Source organism: Syngnathus acus, chromosome 15 (genome assembly GCF_901709675.1).
Source record: "Syngnathus acus chromosome 15, fSynAcu1.2, whole genome shotgun sequence".
NCBI classification, from domain to species: domain Eukaryota; kingdom Metazoa; phylum Chordata; class Actinopteri; order Syngnathiformes; family Syngnathidae; genus Syngnathus; species Syngnathus acus.
Window position 1 is genome coordinate 10,717,780 of NC_051100.1, and position 18,205 is coordinate 10,735,984.

General features: G+C 40.8%; 1 protein-coding gene and 1 long non-coding RNA gene across 3 annotated transcripts in view; one reads left to right on the forward strand and one right to left on the reverse strand.

The window, feature by feature from the left end:
* Positions 1–18,205, forward strand: part of cdh23 (cadherin-related 23) — a 129,146-nt gene that overhangs the window by 83,226 nt on the left and 27,715 nt on the right. For both annotated transcript variants that reach the window (XM_037272603.1, XM_037272604.1), the window contains exons 17-37: positions 2–129; positions 2,421–2,493; positions 3,793–3,909; positions 4,131–4,243; positions 5,042–5,149; positions 7,343–7,532; positions 7,743–7,888; positions 8,071–8,290; positions 8,616–8,768; positions 8,929–9,042; positions 9,126–9,274; positions 13,464–13,524; positions 14,217–14,365; positions 14,639–14,774; positions 15,687–16,075; positions 16,137–16,238; positions 16,398–16,400; positions 16,495–16,644; positions 16,798–16,926; positions 17,407–17,535; positions 17,624–17,851. In XM_037272603.1, coding sequence (XP_037128498.1) covers positions 2–129; positions 2,421–2,493; positions 3,793–3,909; positions 4,131–4,243; positions 5,042–5,149; positions 7,343–7,532; positions 7,743–7,888; positions 8,071–8,290; positions 8,616–8,768; positions 8,929–9,042; positions 9,126–9,274; positions 13,464–13,524; positions 14,217–14,365; positions 14,639–14,774; positions 15,687–16,075; positions 16,137–16,238; positions 16,398–16,400; positions 16,495–16,644; positions 16,798–16,926; positions 17,407–17,535; positions 17,624–17,851 — 2,987 coding nt within the window. The remainder of the gene's footprint in view (position 1; positions 130–2,420; positions 2,494–3,792; positions 3,910–4,130; positions 4,244–5,041; positions 5,150–7,342; positions 7,533–7,742; positions 7,889–8,070; positions 8,291–8,615; positions 8,769–8,928; positions 9,043–9,125; positions 9,275–13,463; positions 13,525–14,216; positions 14,366–14,638; positions 14,775–15,686; positions 16,076–16,136; positions 16,239–16,397; positions 16,401–16,494; positions 16,645–16,797; positions 16,927–17,406; positions 17,536–17,623; positions 17,852–18,205) is intronic.
* Positions 9,309–17,076, reverse strand: LOC119135225. The gene is made up of 2 exons (XR_005100513.1): positions 17,046–17,076; positions 9,309–9,472 (listed from the first exon to the last, which is right to left on the reverse strand). It is a non-coding gene; the product is annotated as an uncharacterized LOC119135225 (long non-coding RNA).

The following is an 18,205-nucleotide window of genomic DNA, read 5'->3' on the forward strand; positions in this document are numbered from 1 at the left end:
GTGATCAGCGTAACCAGGCCTCTAGACTACGAAAAAATTCCCAGTGGAACAATCCATCTGACGGTTATGGCCAAAGACGGAGGAAACCCAGCGCTCAACAGTACTGTCGCTGTCACAGTCGAGGTTATTGTAAGTAGAGCCCTACAAAATACACACGTACAAGGACACACAACATGCGTACTTTGTAGAGGTGGTATACACCCTAAACTACTAAAAGTCGCTCCGGACTACAAGTCGCATCAGCCATAAAATGCGCAATAAAGGGGAAAAAACATATATAAGTCGCACTGGAATTTAAGCCGCATTATGGGGAAAATTTATTTGACAAAATTCAACACCAAGTACAGACATGAACCAGCAAAAACAGGCTAAACGATACGGTATGTTAACGTGACATAAACACAAGCGAGGAGCTGAGAACGGGCCTGATGTAACATTAACAGTTATTCAAATAACTTGCTAGATCATTTCTGGGCACATTTTGACAAATATGTATGGATGTGAATATGTAAATTAGGTCAACTAAAGAGTAAATTGTCCGTAATTGTGCACGTGGGTTTTTGTTAAAGTCAGCTGGAATAGACTCCAGTGCACCCGTGACCCGAAATGGCACAAGGGGTGGATTGATGGAGGATGCAACTAAAAAAAAAAAAGTAACTGTAGGACTGTTATGGAAATTTAATTAAATTGTTTGAATTGCGTTTAATAATTCCAGTATGATACCTCCTCAAAAAAGCATTTGCTAGTACAAGTACTATCAACACTACAAAGTGGTTTTCTGGACAAGCTCTCCAACTGGATTGGATTGATGGAGGATGCAACTAAAAAAAAATAACTGTAGGACTATTATGGAAATTGAATTAAATTGTTTGAATTGCATTTAATAATTCCAGTATGATACCTCCTCAAAACAAAGTGGTTTTCTGGACAAGCTCTCCAACTGTTTGTTTTGCAGTTTTGCATCAATCTTTAAACAGTAAAAGTATTCAAACAACTATTATGCATACGATACTAAACATAAAGTTGCGGAAGGTATACAGAAGTTAGAGAGTGTGCCTTCACTTCGTTGTGAGATCTTCATCGACAATAACAACTTATACCTGAAAAAAAATACACTTTCCCTTTCCTCTAAAACATTGACAGCGAATTCCCCATCCATAATTTCAGAAAGGCTGCTAATATTTTTGAAAAGGTTTGTAGTTTATCATTTGATATGGAAAAATAGGAAATGTATCATTATAGTGTGTGCACAAAGTGTGAATTGAAAATCAACTTAATGTCTGGGTGAAATCATATTTGTTTTTCAATCACTGATTGATTGCAATTACTGAGGACCAAAGGGTTGATCAAAATAATATATATTATGATGTACCTACAATATATGGTGTTTTATTTAATGATATTGATGCTTCCTAGAGAGTTTCTAACCATCAAAAATAAACACACATGTTGCTAGTCAACCGGCATATTTTGGTGCCTTACATGAGGAAGAAATGATGTTGGGGCAAATATTTACCGCTATGCAAAAGCCATCAGGGAGAAATGATCATAATTCTGTATTCCGCACATATCTTTCTTGCTTCCTATTTCACTCGTCAGTTTGCCACAATGTTGTGACTCATGCCACAGTGGTTTATCAACTGATGACAAAATCACACACAATGACCAAGCGTAACATGGAGACTGCATAGATAACGGCGCCAGTTACTGTTGCTCAAGTGTTAAAATTTTTTTACAGCTCACACAGAAAAAAATCTCACTATGAATAACTAGACAATGAGATGGGTTGGTGCGACAAAATGCAATCCAGTCCTGCTGTGGGGGAAGTGAATATGAAGGTTGATGCTGATCCACAATATAAATGTTGATAACTCTCAATTTTCAAGGTATTGGGTGCCATTGAGCATTTTATGGGAATAGCGGAGCCTTGCCTTTCCGAGTCCACCAGATGTTGCGCTGATGGAAAAAAAAGCGTGTTATTTTACCCAACAGTGTAGCAATTTAATTGGAAATGAATCTGTATGACTCAACATATATCGGGCAGTACATCAGTGGTTAGCACATATGGCCAACACTTCTGAGATCGTTTATGATATAATATAGCTTTTCAGGTAATTTCCCAAGTGTATTTCTTTCTACCTCACAAAAATGGTTGCACAAATTAGTGACCAGAAATTAATCCAAGCAATTCTTTTAATCTACATGGCCGACCATAATTGACACGCTGCTTGTGAGAGTGCATTTTTTTAATGAATCACAAATATTTTTATTTTTTAAATTGCAGTGTATCGCCAATGAAGGAGAAATATGTTCGTACCAGAGCTGTTGAATGTATACAGCTTGTTTTTCCAACATAAATGGACTCTCATTGTCCCCCTCACTGAACAGCTGTTGATGTTTATATTTTCTACCACTTCCAGGATGAAAATGACAACCCACCCGAGTTCAGCAAGCCATCCTATATTGTCAAGATTCCAGAGAACATTAATGCTGGTGAGTAAACCTTTACATTTCGACTAAGTGCCTTCAAATCACTTCCTGGCTTCTACAGCACGCACACAATTATATGTGTACAAATCACATTATCGTACCTCTGTTTGTGCTTTAGGGTTTGCCTTTTTTTTTTTTCGTATTTTGCATTGTCTTCAAGCCTATACTGTTTCATTTGTTTCGATTTTGTACGTTCAAATAGTCCAAATGCTGGCTATTGACTATTCAAAGCTACATCATTGGCTGCTATATTCATTTTCATGCATGCATTCAGAGATGAGTTTTATCCCAGGCATTAGATTAGCTTCCACTTGCTAGAGGGAAATGAGATATTTTTCCTGCCCCCCCCCTCTCTCTCTCTCTCTCTCTCTCTCGCTCGCTCTCTCTCTCTCTCTCACTCTCTCTCGCTGAGGCTTCTTTTGTGTCTCAGAGATGATTTGAAGGAACACATTGGGCCGTCGCTGAGATTTACAGGACTATGGCTAAAGCCCTTGGGTCTGAGCTGAGGACCTATGGTTCTGGTTGTTCAGACCAGCCTGGATTCTTTTTATTGATCAGGGCTGTGCCAGTTACCCATTCCAAACAAGATGATAGCCTGCTAATCCATAAACTCACTGACTGTCATACAACTGCGATGTGGATTAAGGCAAAGAATGCCACTTTTGTGGGCTGTACGTATCTAGCATGCCATTTGTAGTTACTTTCCTTTTTTTTTTTTTCAAGATTTTCAGTGTACATTTACTCGTAGGAAACACTTCTCTATTTAATGCATCCCAATTTGACTTCACAACAGTGCTAAAAAGAGTATATTGTTAAATGTCTCTCTGACAGTATCAATCAAAACTGGGTTGTGATATTTTTGCTCTGGGAGAATACTAAAAGTGGAGTTTGCAGTGTTAAAACTGGAGATCTGAATGGAACTTCACTATATTTTCACTTTACCAATCCGTCATCCCATGCTAGTGTCTGACCAAAGCCACAATCCATATTAATGTGCAAAAGCATGATTCTCATGGCCACTCTGAATGGCATGCAAATGTGAAAGTGCATAGTCGGGACAAATAGTCACAGAGAACGCTTCCAACTTCAACAAATAGTAGCGTTAGGATAGCTAAGAATAAACAATTAGTAAGCAGACGTGCTGCCATTAGGTGAGCCTGACATAAACATATAGAAAAGTTGTCTTTTTAATTGTAAAATCCCTCATTTTTATTTAATTTTATACACTGATTATCTCACCGACTGTTGCTTCTGTTTATTTTATTTATTTTTTCCGCTTGTATTCCTGCCAACTCTCTGCAGGGGCTACAGTGCTGGTTGTCAATGCCACTGATTTGGATGCCTCTCGAGAGTTTGGCCAGGGCTCACTCATCTACTCCCTGGAGGGCTCCTCCCAATTTCGTCTTAACTCACGTTCTGGTACGTGTGCATGTGTTATAACAAAGTGGATCCTTTTTATTGGCAAATTGAATCTGGACAGTCCAAAGGAAGAACAGAAAGAATTCTCTCGTAGATCACACGCCATTGTTCCTTGTTTAGACATGTCTGCTGTCCATATTTCTAGTTACTTTTTATCAACTCCCTCCAATTGTTGTTGACATCTTGATATATTTGGCTATATAAATGTGTTTGTGGCTCAGGAGAAATCACAACCACAGCCTTGCTGGACCGAGAGCTGAAGTCAGAGTACATCCTCATCGTCAGAGCTGTAGATGGAGGTGTTGGCCCACAACAAAAGACGGGCATTGCCACGGTAAATACGTTCAGGAGCCATTTCACTTAAACAAACTCTTAATTTAGTTATCTAACTTTGTATGTCAAAATAAAAGAACCACAGTTTTCCCTGAAGTCACCCCTTTAATATTTTGGCTGTTTACTTCGGTTTGCCGAAAGATGAACTGTTTGAGGTCAATTGAGCTCTAGAGTAGGTTTTCGTCCAGGATGTCTCTGTACGTTGCTGAATTCTTTTTTCCCTCAAACCTGGCTAGTTTCCCACTTCCACTACTGAAAAACAAGGGCAAAGCATGATGCTAACACAATCATGCGTCACTGTAGGGATGATATTGGCCAGGTGATGAGTAGTGTCTGGGTTCATCTTGACATGATATCTGAGATTCACGAGTGAAAGCTTTGTCTCATCGGGGAATTTGGTCTCTCAGTCGTCTGAGAGTCCTTCTGGTGGCTTTGGGTAAACTCAAGTGAGACCATCAGGTTCTTGGTAACCCTCCTGATTAAGACCCTTCTTACCTGATCAATCACTTCAGACAAGAAGGCAGCTACCGGAGGTGTCCTGGTGGAAATCGGATGCACCTAGTCTCAATTGTAAGCTTCATGACAATCTGATTTTGCAGTTGTTTGTATGTAAAAACATAAATGCAAAATTTGAAATAAAAATCACTGCGCATTATTATGGGGTGTTGTATGTGGGAAAAATAAATTGGAATAAGGCTGAAACAGTGTCATAACAACTCAAATACGTTTTCATCTTGGTCATGACCTTGATTTGGATTGAGTTCATTTTCCCCCACGTTACTGTCTCCCACTTGTATAGGTGAACATTACCATCTTGGACATTAATGACAATGCCCCCCAATGGAAAGATGAGCCATACCACGCCAATGTGGTGGAGATGAGCCCAATCAACACAGACGTCATCTCTGTGAGTCTGCCACATCCAATTTGACAACACTGGCTACTAGATTATAGATTACATATATTCTAATAGTTAATACACTGAAAATATTATGTTTTTAATATTTTTGTAATATCAAATATTTTTTGGTTGTCATTCAGCCGAATGCAAAATCCATCTTGCACTGACATAATAATGTTTAATTATTATAGTACCATATTTGTCTTTTATGTGGCACAGGTAGGGATCTTAACCGAGGATGTTTTTCAAAGAAAACACCTGAATGCACAGTCAGTCCGTATATTACTCATAGTCGTGCCCACTAGACTACATAGACAAATTGCACTCACTGTGTAGGTCATCACAAAGTAAATGCTTGAATATTGCTACTAAACTCTCTCATTGTCCTGCTGGTGTCTTTGGCTCCGTGCTGTTGGAAATTAAGCCCTGATCATTCATTAATTAAAGAGGCGTCGCTGTGTGTAATTAAGGGAGTCCGATTGCTAATTAAAATGTAGCCTGCAGTCATACACTCTGCAAATTATTCAGATGCCAGGCAGGCAAACGAGAGCCCGTCTTGCACAGAGACCAATGGTGAAATGGTGAGGAAAGACACAAATATTGACTTAATAAAATGTTCATCCTTCCAACTTTGTACCTTGTAGCTTAGGGCTGTAAAATACAGCCTTACAAATATACTTTTTAAGTCAACCAAACAGTTTGTAACCTTAATAGGGTGCTGTTTGTTCCCTCCAAAAGCTTTACATAACTAACAAGATTGTTTTCTTTCTTTTTCTTTTTTCATACAGTTTAGTTTTGCCATAATTTAGTCTAACAAGGTGGTTGTTTAGGAGTAGCATATACAGGTTGTGATCATTCATCCATTATTACACTCAGCTCACTTTGAGTTGAGTTTTTTTTTTTTTAGGTTGCAAAACTACTGCAGACTGACAAAGTGGAATTCTGTATTTGAGACACGCAATCAATTACATCAAAAATGAACCACCATTCCCAATGATACATATTTATATTTAGAGACATTTTAAATCAATATAACCAGTAATGGTGTTTTTTTTAATTATTTGCATTTTAATTGTAAATATGGCTCTTAAAAATTGAAATTTAAAGGGATATATGGACTCAAAAAAAATTATGAAATAAATATTTTACACTTTGGCAGAATGTTATCTTATTTTGCACCAAAGGAGAATAGACCTATACAGGCTATTAATTTGCATCTATATGTCTATTTTGATCTCTCCATTTCGGCATCCTTGGGTCTAATAAAGATGGCGGATTTGGGAAACCGTTTGGCCACCCCCATTACCTTGTTTGGTAGTGCCGCCTCAAAGACTGTGATGTAATAGATACAAATACGTAATAGAAAATGGAGAAAATTGAACGGAGTAAAAAATATCCCCCAAACATATTGTAAATGTATCTTTGCAGCACCTGGAGGGATTAGATTAATTTTTTCTACAATCCTGGAGACTCCAAGTGTGCAATAAAATGTATTTTAAAGCTAAAAAAGTGGGTTTTCCATGATATGTCTCCTAAATATTAAAAGTAGTTTCATTCAAAGTGAAAAAATTGAAGCAAATCATCTCCACAGAATGTAAGCTTCCTCAAATATCAACACACATCACTTAGTTGAACATCTTTCAGTGAGCTCTAGGGTCAGGCCAGAAATAATTACTTCAACTGACCCCCAACTGCACACTTGCTCGCTTCTTACAACACCTTCATTTCTTTGCAGTTGCTTATCAATAGGCCTCCAATTTGCCCGCTTACCATGTTGCCTTAATAATTAAATACCTGAAAAACCTTTGTTCCTCTAATGACCAATTTCCAGCATTTTTAGTCAGGGCATTGAATAATTGATCAGCTCTTTAAAATCCAGCAAATGTTTTAGCCGGGCTCCCCTTCCAAAGCATTCATCACCGAGCTCACCGAAAGAGACGTCACCATTTTTCTTATTACCGAGTGCTTCGAGAGAGCCAGTCAGTATGTGTGTGTGTATGTGTGCGTTACTCTGAAGGTGAGGTGGGGAATGCAGTGCACTTATCATTCCTCCTCTCCTGTCATCTGTCAGTTTCTGTCATCTTCCCTATTAACTCTGACTTGTTAAGCACATTTTATTAAGACACACCATTAAACCTGTGGAATAAGCTGTTGTTAAGGATGCCAATGAATGAAGCATATTTGTTTCCTTCTGTCCAGGTACTGGCGCTGGACCCTGACAATGGTCAGAATGGGACTGTGGTGTACAGTATCAGCACAGAAAACCCATTCTACACCATAAACAGCAACACTGGGAAAATCCGCACCAGCGGGGTAACCCTGGACAGGGAAAGCTCCGACCCTAGGGTCACGATGCTCATGAGAACCATCATCATCTCTGTTGTTGACCGTGAGTGGTGTTAGTTTGTTTGACTCATCTGTAAAGCAAGCGTCAGTGACTTTATACCACCGAGTAGAGTGCTTTCAATTCTGGGTGATTAGTGTCTATTTTCAAGCCTTAGTCCTTAAGTTTTATGTTGACCATGAAACGTTTTATTGTGCGTGATAAATTCCCTTGACCATGGGTTGTTTCTTTATGTTTATCTGGCGCCCTCTGTAGGTGGTCAACCTCCCCTGCGAGCATCAGCAAGCGCAACAGTATTTGTCAACCTGCTTGATCTCAATGACAATGACCCAGCCTTTGTCAACCTCCCATTTGTGGCTGAAGTACCAGAGGGTCTCCCTATTGGTTCATCTGTGTTTAAGGTACTATTTGGGCATAAACGTTTTGGGAGTGGCAAGAGAATTTACTTAACCCAGCTACTTCAAAAGGGGAAGCCGCTCAATTACTGTCAGCTCTTTTATGTGTAATGGCAATGTTTGATTATTTATTTGACCATATGAAAGCTTCTAAATAGTTTGTGGCCGTCCCACCTTTCCTCTTTTAGGTTCAGGTGGAGGACCCAGATCAGGATAAGAACGGTTTGATTACCATGGCGTTGCAGATGGGTATGCCTCGCTTGGACTTTTACCTGAACACTTCCACTGGCATTCTCACCTCATCTGCAATGCTTGATCGCGAGCAGATCGCACAATACCATTTGAGGATTATAGCATATGATGCAGGAAAGTTCCCTCGCACTTCAACTTCAACTCTCACTGTCACTGGTGAGTATCTAAATGTGTCTGATAATGAGAATTGCACTTGGTTTGCTAAACTCTCCTGATATTATCCCGCAAATGAAACTGTTGAAGCATTTGATGAGTAAATTCTTACAGTCTTTAGGGGGTTCGCCTCTTAATCTCATTTCTTTGGAATCCACCGAGAGAGATGCTACCATCTGCTGGTGGCGCCTGATCATTCTAAAACGTGACATTATGATGACTGACCAAATGTCCACAGTCAAACTGACATATTAATAATTAAAAATTAACTCTGTTGCCTTAATTGGCCCTGTAATATCACAACTACTCATTTCTGTGTATGTGTCAGTCCTAGATGTAAATGATGAGACACCCACCTTCAACCCTCGTGTATACAATGTGTCTCTGAAGGAGAGTGTCCCAAGAGACCACATTGTTGCACGCCTCAGCTGCTCGGACAACGACGCTGGCCTCAATGCTGAGCTTAGCTACTTCATCACAGGTTAGAAGTCACGCTGGAGGAGGTTTTTAAGTTCTATGCATCAGTATGGCAGCTAATTTCGTTGTTACGTAAACTGTAGTGAGTGCAGGTGGAGTATGATGTGATTTTTTTTCCCAGCTGTTGATTGTAAAGGAGAGAATTTGAATGTTTGTGTTTGCAGGTGGTAATCAGGATGGTAAATTCAGCGTGGGCTTCAGAGATGGTATTGTTCGGACAGTGGTTGGCCTGGACAGAGAAACCCAGGCAGCATACACAATGATCGTAGAAGCTATAGGTGTGTTTGTGCATTATGTGTACAGTGATGTTACTATATCAATTGTCGAGTCTTTCGGTAAATGGTTCTGTTTGTGCTCACAGACAATGGTCCAGCGGGCAGCAGAAGGACAGGCACAGCCACTGTGTTTGTTGAAGTTCAAGATGTTAATGACAACAGACCCATTTTCCTCCAAAACAGCTATGAGACCAGCATCCTGGAGACTGTGGCCAAGGGGGCTAGCATCCTCCAGGTGAAAACATTTGAACAAACTTCCATAGTCAGGCTAAGGAAAAATTACTTTATTGTCCAACGTAGTAACACCAAAGAAAACCAATGCTGGGTTTAAGTTGCATTTGAGATTTCAGTGTTGCTTAATGTATGTTTCGAGTGGAATCAGGAATATTTTTGAGCTACCGTATTTTCCGGACTATAAGGCGCACCTAAAAACCTCAAAAGCTGACAGTGCGCCTTATAGTCCGGTGCGCTTTATATATGGACCAAATTCCTAAATTTAAACTGGCCCGAAGCATTGTGTCATGAAATCAATCATAAGTGGCCCGCTGAAGACTATGAATCATGAATCAAAAAGACTATGGATCATTACTTTGTGATTATAAAGTAATTTGTTGCGTCTGAAATTGAAATACAAAAGATAAGATGGAGAATGATTTGATTTGGATTAAAAATCTGACATGATGCATTAATGGTACGCCTTATAGTCCGGTGCGCCTTATATAAGGACAAAGTTTTAAAATGGGCCATTCATTGAAGGTGCGCCTTATAGTCCGGTGCGCCTTATGGTCCGGAAAATACGGTAATTAAGTTGGAAAAGCAGATTGTTCAGATTGACTTGCGCTCATTTCACTCATTACGAAACTACTGAATGTGCAGGAAAATGCTCTCCGAAGTATTTCCACTTTCTGAAATTTCTAAGACGTTCAAAGATTTCAAATTCAAAACTTTCATGTTTGGTATTAATGACTAGCAGTGTCTGTCCTTCAGTCAGTCCTTGGCTCGTGGTCTTGCTAGATCTCAGTGACGTAGTCATACAGACAAGGCGTAGTAAGGTGCAGCTCCGTGTTGACCCCCGTCTGCGCTGTCCGTGTGCCTGGAGAATGGGAAGCACGTGTGTTCCCGTGCTCATGTGGCCTTCGATGAGGGGGTCTTCTGAAGGACATATTGTAGGAGCGTCGATAGGAGCCCAGCCTCTTCCACACTTTGAGCTGCGGTTCGCTAGACTGGCTCCTTTCATGTTTCAGAGTCTCTCCTGAGCCACAGCCCGCTTCACACTCCCCGTCTTGTCTAAAGCGTCGGCACACTGCCAAGAAGATGGCCAACCCTGCCAGCAGCAGCGATAAACCCAGCACCACCATCATAGTGAATTCTGGGTCATGGTTATCTACAGAATGCGAGGAGATGGTGGGGGTGATAGTGCTGGTTGACATATTGAACACCGTGTTTTCCCTGGTGGGGGCAAGGCTAAAGTTGGTTCCCAGATGACTGGTGTTCATGTTGCAGTTGACCTGGTTAAAAAGAACACAGTAAGATTTTCAACTACAGTGTTAAAATGTCAGAATATTTGAAGTGTCAGCTCTCTTTGATATGCAATGTTTTGCTTCACCAACTACGGTGAACCAAGCTGAGTTGGTTTATTTAGGAGCGTGTTTTGATTGGATTGGGATCATGCACTCAGGGGTTTTCCTTCATATGCACACACATGCACAAATAAAAGATTAAAGCTTGCATAGATATGCAGATTTGCCAAGTGTTTGGCATTTGCAGCAATTATGTGGCTATTAAATCAAGGTTAAAAAAACAGCCATTGCCTGACAGGTGGTCTTCAATGCAAAACAAATTGGTTTTATTAAAAAGGCCCTTGTAAAATGCAAGTCGCCCACCTCTTCTACACAGGTCTCCAATTATCCCCCTTTCTTTCGCCGCGCCCCCATCTTCAGCGTTGTAACATTTGTAAATGTCATCGTCCTTAATGCAATGGAGACAAAGCGTAGCTTATCGGTTTAACGGAAACACCCTGGGATGTGAAATTATTTTCAAGACTAAATGCCAGCAAAGCTGTGAGATAGGCCAGTGGAGCAAGAGGCTTGTTGAAGAGTCCCTTCATTAGTCTGTGACTTAAACGCATACTTTACTTTTTATATGCACACACAACTACTGTTTACAAAGTTTTTGGGAATGCATTGCATCAAAGTTTTTGTCAATCACTGCAACTCTTACAGATTTTTATTGTTATAGTTTCACCTTCTAGGCAATTGATTTTTTTTAGATACATCTATCCATCCGTCCATCTATCTATCTATCTATCTATCTATCTATCTATCTATCTATCTATCTATCTATCTATCTATCTATCTATCTATCTATCTATCTATCTATCTATCTATCTATCTATCTATCTATCTATCTATCTATCTATCTATCTATCTATCTATCTATCCATCCATCCATCCATCTATACATCACTGTCTCCTAAATATACTTTACATGTATATAAAAATGCAACATTTGATTTTTAACTTAATAATACACACTATATTCATTAGATTGAGTATATTCAAACAAAACATATTTTAAAATACATGCTACTCACAGCCCCACTTTACAGTTCCTGTAACAGAGGTCAGACCTGTTCCTTGGCTCCACACTTGTTTTTCCCCCTCTAAAAACTGTTCCTTTCCCAGAGACAAGAGGGGAAATAGTGGGGAAGACGAGGAGGGGAGCAGTGAAGGCATGGGGTGCAACAATGTCTCATTTTTGTTTCCTTCCCAGCAAAGCGAGTCCCCTTCCTCCAGCTGAGCCACACTGAGACTTGGTGGTCAACCACTGTTTGCTCACATGCAGCACGTCCTTTACCCTCCCAACATCTGGCTCTTCAGTATACTCACAAAGTTGATGCACCCCTTTTTCTGGCTTAAGTGGTGCGGTCCACTGTGTAATACCCTATTCATCACCCACCAGTCTGACCCCCCAGACTCTTTTTTTCTCTTTTCAACCCCTCCCCTTTCTCCACATCTTTTTATAAAGCTAATGAGACTCAAGTTGGGCCCCTCTTCACTGTGCTAGTAGAGAGCGCAAAGGGGGACAGCGAGAGAGGGAGGGAGGGAGAGAGCAAGATGGTGTTTGTATGTGTGTGTGCCCACACATGCATACCTGAACAAATATGCGCGGGTGTGCGTCGTAATGCAATTTAAAATGCAGTTTGTGAGCACTGCCGCAGGCTTTGACACATCCACAGAGGAGCACGCTGAGCCATGAAGTCGGCCTCATCCAGTGCCAGCAGATCTCTAGATTCAAAAGTCAGTCTCATGACATGGTCCATTCAAGCGTACGCCACTTTTTATCAGTGTATGCTCCACGGAGCCAAGCTGTCTGTGCTCGGCTTCTCGCTGGTTCTGGATGTCTGCCTGCGACACAGAGAGCTGCTTTCTCGATGCCGAGCTGTGTTGGGGTGTTGTGTTGTGGTGGCAACAGGACGCTGGTTACCAAGTGGTTCGACACAAAAGGAAGATGTCAACTATTTCTCAAACGTTTGCGGCAATGGTTGGATGAGCAAAAACTTCAGACAGATGCTGTTTTCTTTATCAATGTTAACTTTATTTACGCGTCCATATGATAACCTTTATCCAAATTCTCGCCTTCATCCATACATCTATTTGCCAACCCATCAACCAAGTCACCAGCTCAGTGTCCTAGTGGTAGAGTGTCCGCCCTGAGACTGGAAGGTTGTGGGTTCAAACCCCGGCCGGGTCATACCAAAGACTATAAAAATGGGACCCATTGCCTCCCTGCTTGGCACTCAGCATTAAGGGTTGGAATTGGGGGGTTAGATCACCAACTGATTCCCGAGCGCGGCACCGCTGCTGCTTACTGCTCCCCTCTCCCCCAGGGGATGGATTAAAATCACATGGGGATGGGTTAAATGCAGAGGACAAATTTCACCACACCCAGATGTGTGTGACGATATTTGGGACTTTAACTTTAACCAGCTCAGTGGCCTAGTGGTAGAGTGTCCGCCCTGAGACTGGAAGGTTGTGGGTTCAAACCCCGGCCGGGTCATACCAAAGACTATAAAAATGGGAGCCATTGCCTCCCTGCTTGGCACTCAGCATTAAGGGTTGGAATTGGGGGGTTAGATCACCAACTGATTCCCGAGCGCGGCACCGCTGCTGCTCACTGCTCCCCTCTCCCCCAGGGGATGGATTAAAATCACACGGGGATGGGTTAAATGCAGAGGACAAATTTCACCACACCCAGGTGTGTGTGTGACGATCATTGGGACTTTAATCTTTAATCTTTTAATAAGACATTTTATTTGATTTTACGAACAATTTTATTTGATTGCCGCAGACATGCATTTATACATTTGCAGAAAGGTGTATTTATATATTTGGATTTCGCTCTAAGTTTTTATTGTCAATCAGGTACAAGCTACGGATGCCGACCAAGGGGAGAATGGCCTTGTGCTCTACAGGATTGTCACTGGTATGAATGTTACTTTGTTTCTTCCATGCATTTTCCATTATCATGCAGTGATTCCTAACCAGGGTGCCGTGAGAAAAAAAATAATATTTTTTTTTATATCTAAGTCAAAAACTAACTAAAATTAATTATAGCCAGTTTAGTTTACTTTTACACACAATACATAGAGACCTGTTGTTGTTTTCTAGCTTGCACTCAACAAATACTGCGAATATTTAAAAAAAGCTAAAACTAATACTAAATTGAGTAAATCTAAACGAAAATGAAGCATTTGAGAAAAAGAAAGCAATTAAAACTCACAAACTTGCTCGAAAAATGAATCAAAATGAACTGACTTTAAAAAATTTAAAAATAAACATAACAAAAAATTAAAACATATCATACTAAATGTGATGTTTTAGCTAAATAAAGGTTGGGAAACACTTTGCTAAGGTACACCACTCAGAAATGTGCATCGTGGCTTATTCCAGATTCTGTGATCAAATCGGCAAATAAATAGCTCAAATAATTTGAAGAATATTGTGAAATGGCAACACCAAACCTCAATTTTCACATCCCCATCATATGTGTAATTCAATTAGGTGAAAGTGACACGTAGAATTACTTTTGTTTTTTTGGGGGTGGGGGGCTATTTACTCTGTGAGACAATAGTATTTTTTTAAGTGTGTGCATGCTGCATGTGTGCTTTAATACAGGTAACAGTCTCAACCTGTTCAGCATTGACAAACAAACAGGTCTGCTGACCAGAGGCCTTCGTGCTTTGGACAGAGAGACAAGCAGCTCTCATCTATTAGAAGTGGAAGCCTACAACAGTGACGAGGGAAGCATGAGGAGCTCTGTGAGGGTGAGCTGACAGATAGTGTCAAAAGTGTCTTGTGCTTCGATCCAGCATTATAGAGACTCTCGGACAAGTGTGGCATAAAATGTACTTTTTTTTATTTTTGTGTTTCTTAAAGCCAGAACAGTCGTATTTTGAATAAAAATATTGTTTTGTGGGACTTCTGGGATTTGCCTTCTGTCTTAACTATGACAGAAGAGAAAACTTTATTTTTTTTAGATATGACATGAATATTTGTGAATGTAAATATACACTTTTTGTTTGTCTGAACTCATACAGGTAATAGTGTATGTGGACGATAGCAACGATGAAGTGCCAGTGTTTACCCAGCAGCAATACAACCGTCTTGGCCTTCGGGAGACTGCTGGCGTTGGCACGTCAGTGATAGTGGTTCGTGCCACGGATCCTGACACGGGTGAGTTCAGTAGGAAGTGAGTGAAGGAACTGCAGCTTATTGGTTTTATGACTTGATTTTATTAGTTTTGTACTGCTGATGAAAAAAGAAAAATATTCCTGTAAGGTGTTGAATTGCCTCCTCTCCACTTTTTTTTCATTTTGCTATTTATTCTGATGATTCTGAATAGTTTTTTTAAAATCATATTTACTTTGAAAGATCAAATGAAAAACATTTAAAATTTTATTTAACATTTGGAACTGCATCACATGATTCCTTTTTTTACTTCCCCTTTTGTAATGTACTTCGATTGTGTTCATTTACCCTTGAGCCACTACATTAGGTGAGTTTGGCATCAATAGCATTATAACACGAGGTTTGTTGCTAAATACTCATCTTTCTTGTTTGCATTCACTTGCTCTTACTAAATAGTTCTAGTCTGTTATTCTAAATTCACTTTCAACATAGGTACCGTATTTTCCGCACTATAAGGCGCACCTAAAAACCTCCAATTTTCTCAAAAGCCGACAGTGCGCCTTATAATCCGGTGCGCCTTATATATGGAGCAATATTGAGCCACTACAGCAGGCGTATCCAAATATATGGACTTGTATATGGACAAAGTTTTAGAATGGGCCACTCATTGAAGGTGCGTCTTATAATCCGGTGCGCCTTATAGTGCGGAAAATACGGTAAAAATTATTTTGTACCTATGGTCTTTAGATTCCTTTTGACACTCAATGGTTCGCAAAAACAAAAATTCAATAAATTATAAAGCTCAGCTCTATGCAGGTTAAATGAGGTAGGAATTTAGGGACATTTCTGGGAAGTTCCAGCCCTGTGAAATTTTACTTGAGGGGTTAGCACTTACAGTATACTTTATTCATTTATTTATTTATTACCACCCCAACCACACTTTTTCTTTCTGGTCAGGCGATGGTGGAGCAGTCGCTTATGCCCTTGTGTCCGGCTCGGATCACAAGTTTGAAGTGGACGTCAGCACCGGCCTGGTCACCACTGTGGACTACCTGGACTATGAAACCAAGACCACATATCTGATGAACATCTCAGCGACTGACCAGGCTCCACCGTTCCACCAGGGCTTCTGCACGGTTTATGTCACTTTACTCAATGAACTGGATGAGGCGGTGGCTTTCTTCTCAGCCGGTTATGAGGCGTCCCTACGCGAGAATATTGCCACGGGGACAGAGGTGGTTCAGGTACAAGCCCAGTCTGCTGACAACTTGAACCAGCTGACTTATAGATTCGATCCAGATACTTCACCCGCAGCCCTCGCCCTCTTCAAGATAGACAGCGTCACGGTGAGAAAAAAAAGATTGGTTCTGGGTGAAGGGTGAGCTACATTACATCGTGATGTTTCAGGGCCGGATCACAGTTACAGGACTGCTCGACAGAGAGAAGGAGGACACGTACACCCTGACTGTTGTTGCTGATGATGGAGGACCAAAAAAAGATTCGACTGTGGTATGCACATTTGTTTCTGGATTGATCTCCACTTGACTGACAGATCCTAATGCTTTTACCCATATTGTGAATGGTGAAATGAACCCATGTTATTTACTGCTATGGAAAACTTAATAACAATATTTTTTGTATTATTTGCATCTCTTATTGGAACAACAGAAGGTAAGATTTTTGTGGTCATCCGTAGCATCTGTAAATTTTTACCCATCTCAACGAGTATCATTTCAACACGGCATCTGACTTGCTCTCTCAACAGGTGACGATCACCATACTTGATGAGAATGACAACAGTCCAGAATTTGACATCACATCTGATACTTCAGTGGACATTCTGGAAAACACCGCCATGGGAAAGAGAGTGGCAGTCGTTCTGGGAAGAGATCGAGATACAGGACTGAATGGACTAGTAAGATAGAGAAAGAAACTGTGATCCCTTCCGGTTTGATTGATTGCCATCTGTTTCGTCGCACATAAGATGAGCTGAGGGACATTTTCAGTCATCTCTCTTTCTCGTCCCTTCTATTTATCTCTCCCTTTATTACCTCTCATGCCGTCATAGGTCAACTTTACTTTAGTCGCGGGCAATATGGAAGATGTGTTTAAGATCAAGACGGTAAACCACACCTATGGAGAGGTCTTCGTCAATGCTCCACTGGACAGAGAGTCTGTGGATCGCTACCTGCTCAAGGTCAGAAATGAATGGGCTTGAATAATATAGAGTGCTATTTTCCTTATTAAAGACATTATTTTCATAGGGAAATGATTCAAGGTACCGTATTTTCCGCACTGTAAGGCACACCTAAAAACCAATAATTTTCTCAAAAGCCGACAGTGCGCCATATAATCAGGTGCGCCTTATGTATGGACCAATATTGAGCCACTACAGCAGGTGTGTCCAAAGTCCGGCCCGCGGGCCAAATGTATGTATCTTATATATGGACGAAGTTTTAAAATGGGCCATTCAGTGAAGGTGTGCCTTATAATCCGGTGCACCTTATATATGGACAAAGTTTTAAAATGGGCCATTCATTGAAGGTGCGCCTTATAGTGCGGAAAATACGGTATTGTACTTTTTTTACCAAATCACCAAAGTTGACAGTCGAGCACGATTGGTGTGTCCATATGAATGGTGGCTCAGATTCCGATGCATGTGTGTATAATGTTGCAGGTGCGCGCTGCAGACAATGGGTCACCTCCACGACACACAGACCACTCCCTCACCATCAATATTCTAGATGTCAATGACAATGCACCTATTGTTGAGAGTCCAAGGGGCTACAATGTCAGCATAAGCGAGGTGGGAGCACTTTTGGAGTCACAAATGCTTTATTTGAGTTTTTGTCAGCAGCAATTGGAAAGTTTGATTTTTATGGTGTCAAATGTAGAATGTCGGTGGAGGGACATCAGTCCTGCGTGTGATGGCTACAGACTGGGACACGGGTCCTAATGCCATGCTGTTTTATTACATCACGGCCGGAAACCAAGACCTGACCTTCCGCATGGACCGCATGACAGGAGAAATGGTGACACGGCCCGCCCCTCCTGATCGAGAGCGTCAGCAGGAGTACAGACTCATTGTGACTGTGGAGGACGATGGCACGCCTCCTCTGTCGGTAAGGATAATGAACACACACACACACAAAGGAAGTGGCACCTTGAGGTTTCCCTGCAATGCAGAACTTTGATTTTGTTGACTTGCAAAACAAAAATCCCCATGTGATCGATTATAATTTCAATAATTTCTTTTAGAGGCCAAATTCACACTATTATAAAACCTTTACCACTTACATATAATGGAAATGTATTTTTTAATTGCTTCAATAGAAATAGCTGGGTCCCAGTAGTGCCTGCCCACCCATCAGGTGTGAAATTAAACAACCAAGCACACTTTTGTTAGCTGCCTATTTGCATAATTTTTTGCAAATTGTCATCATTTGGTTCTTGCACTGTCACACAAGTATAGAATT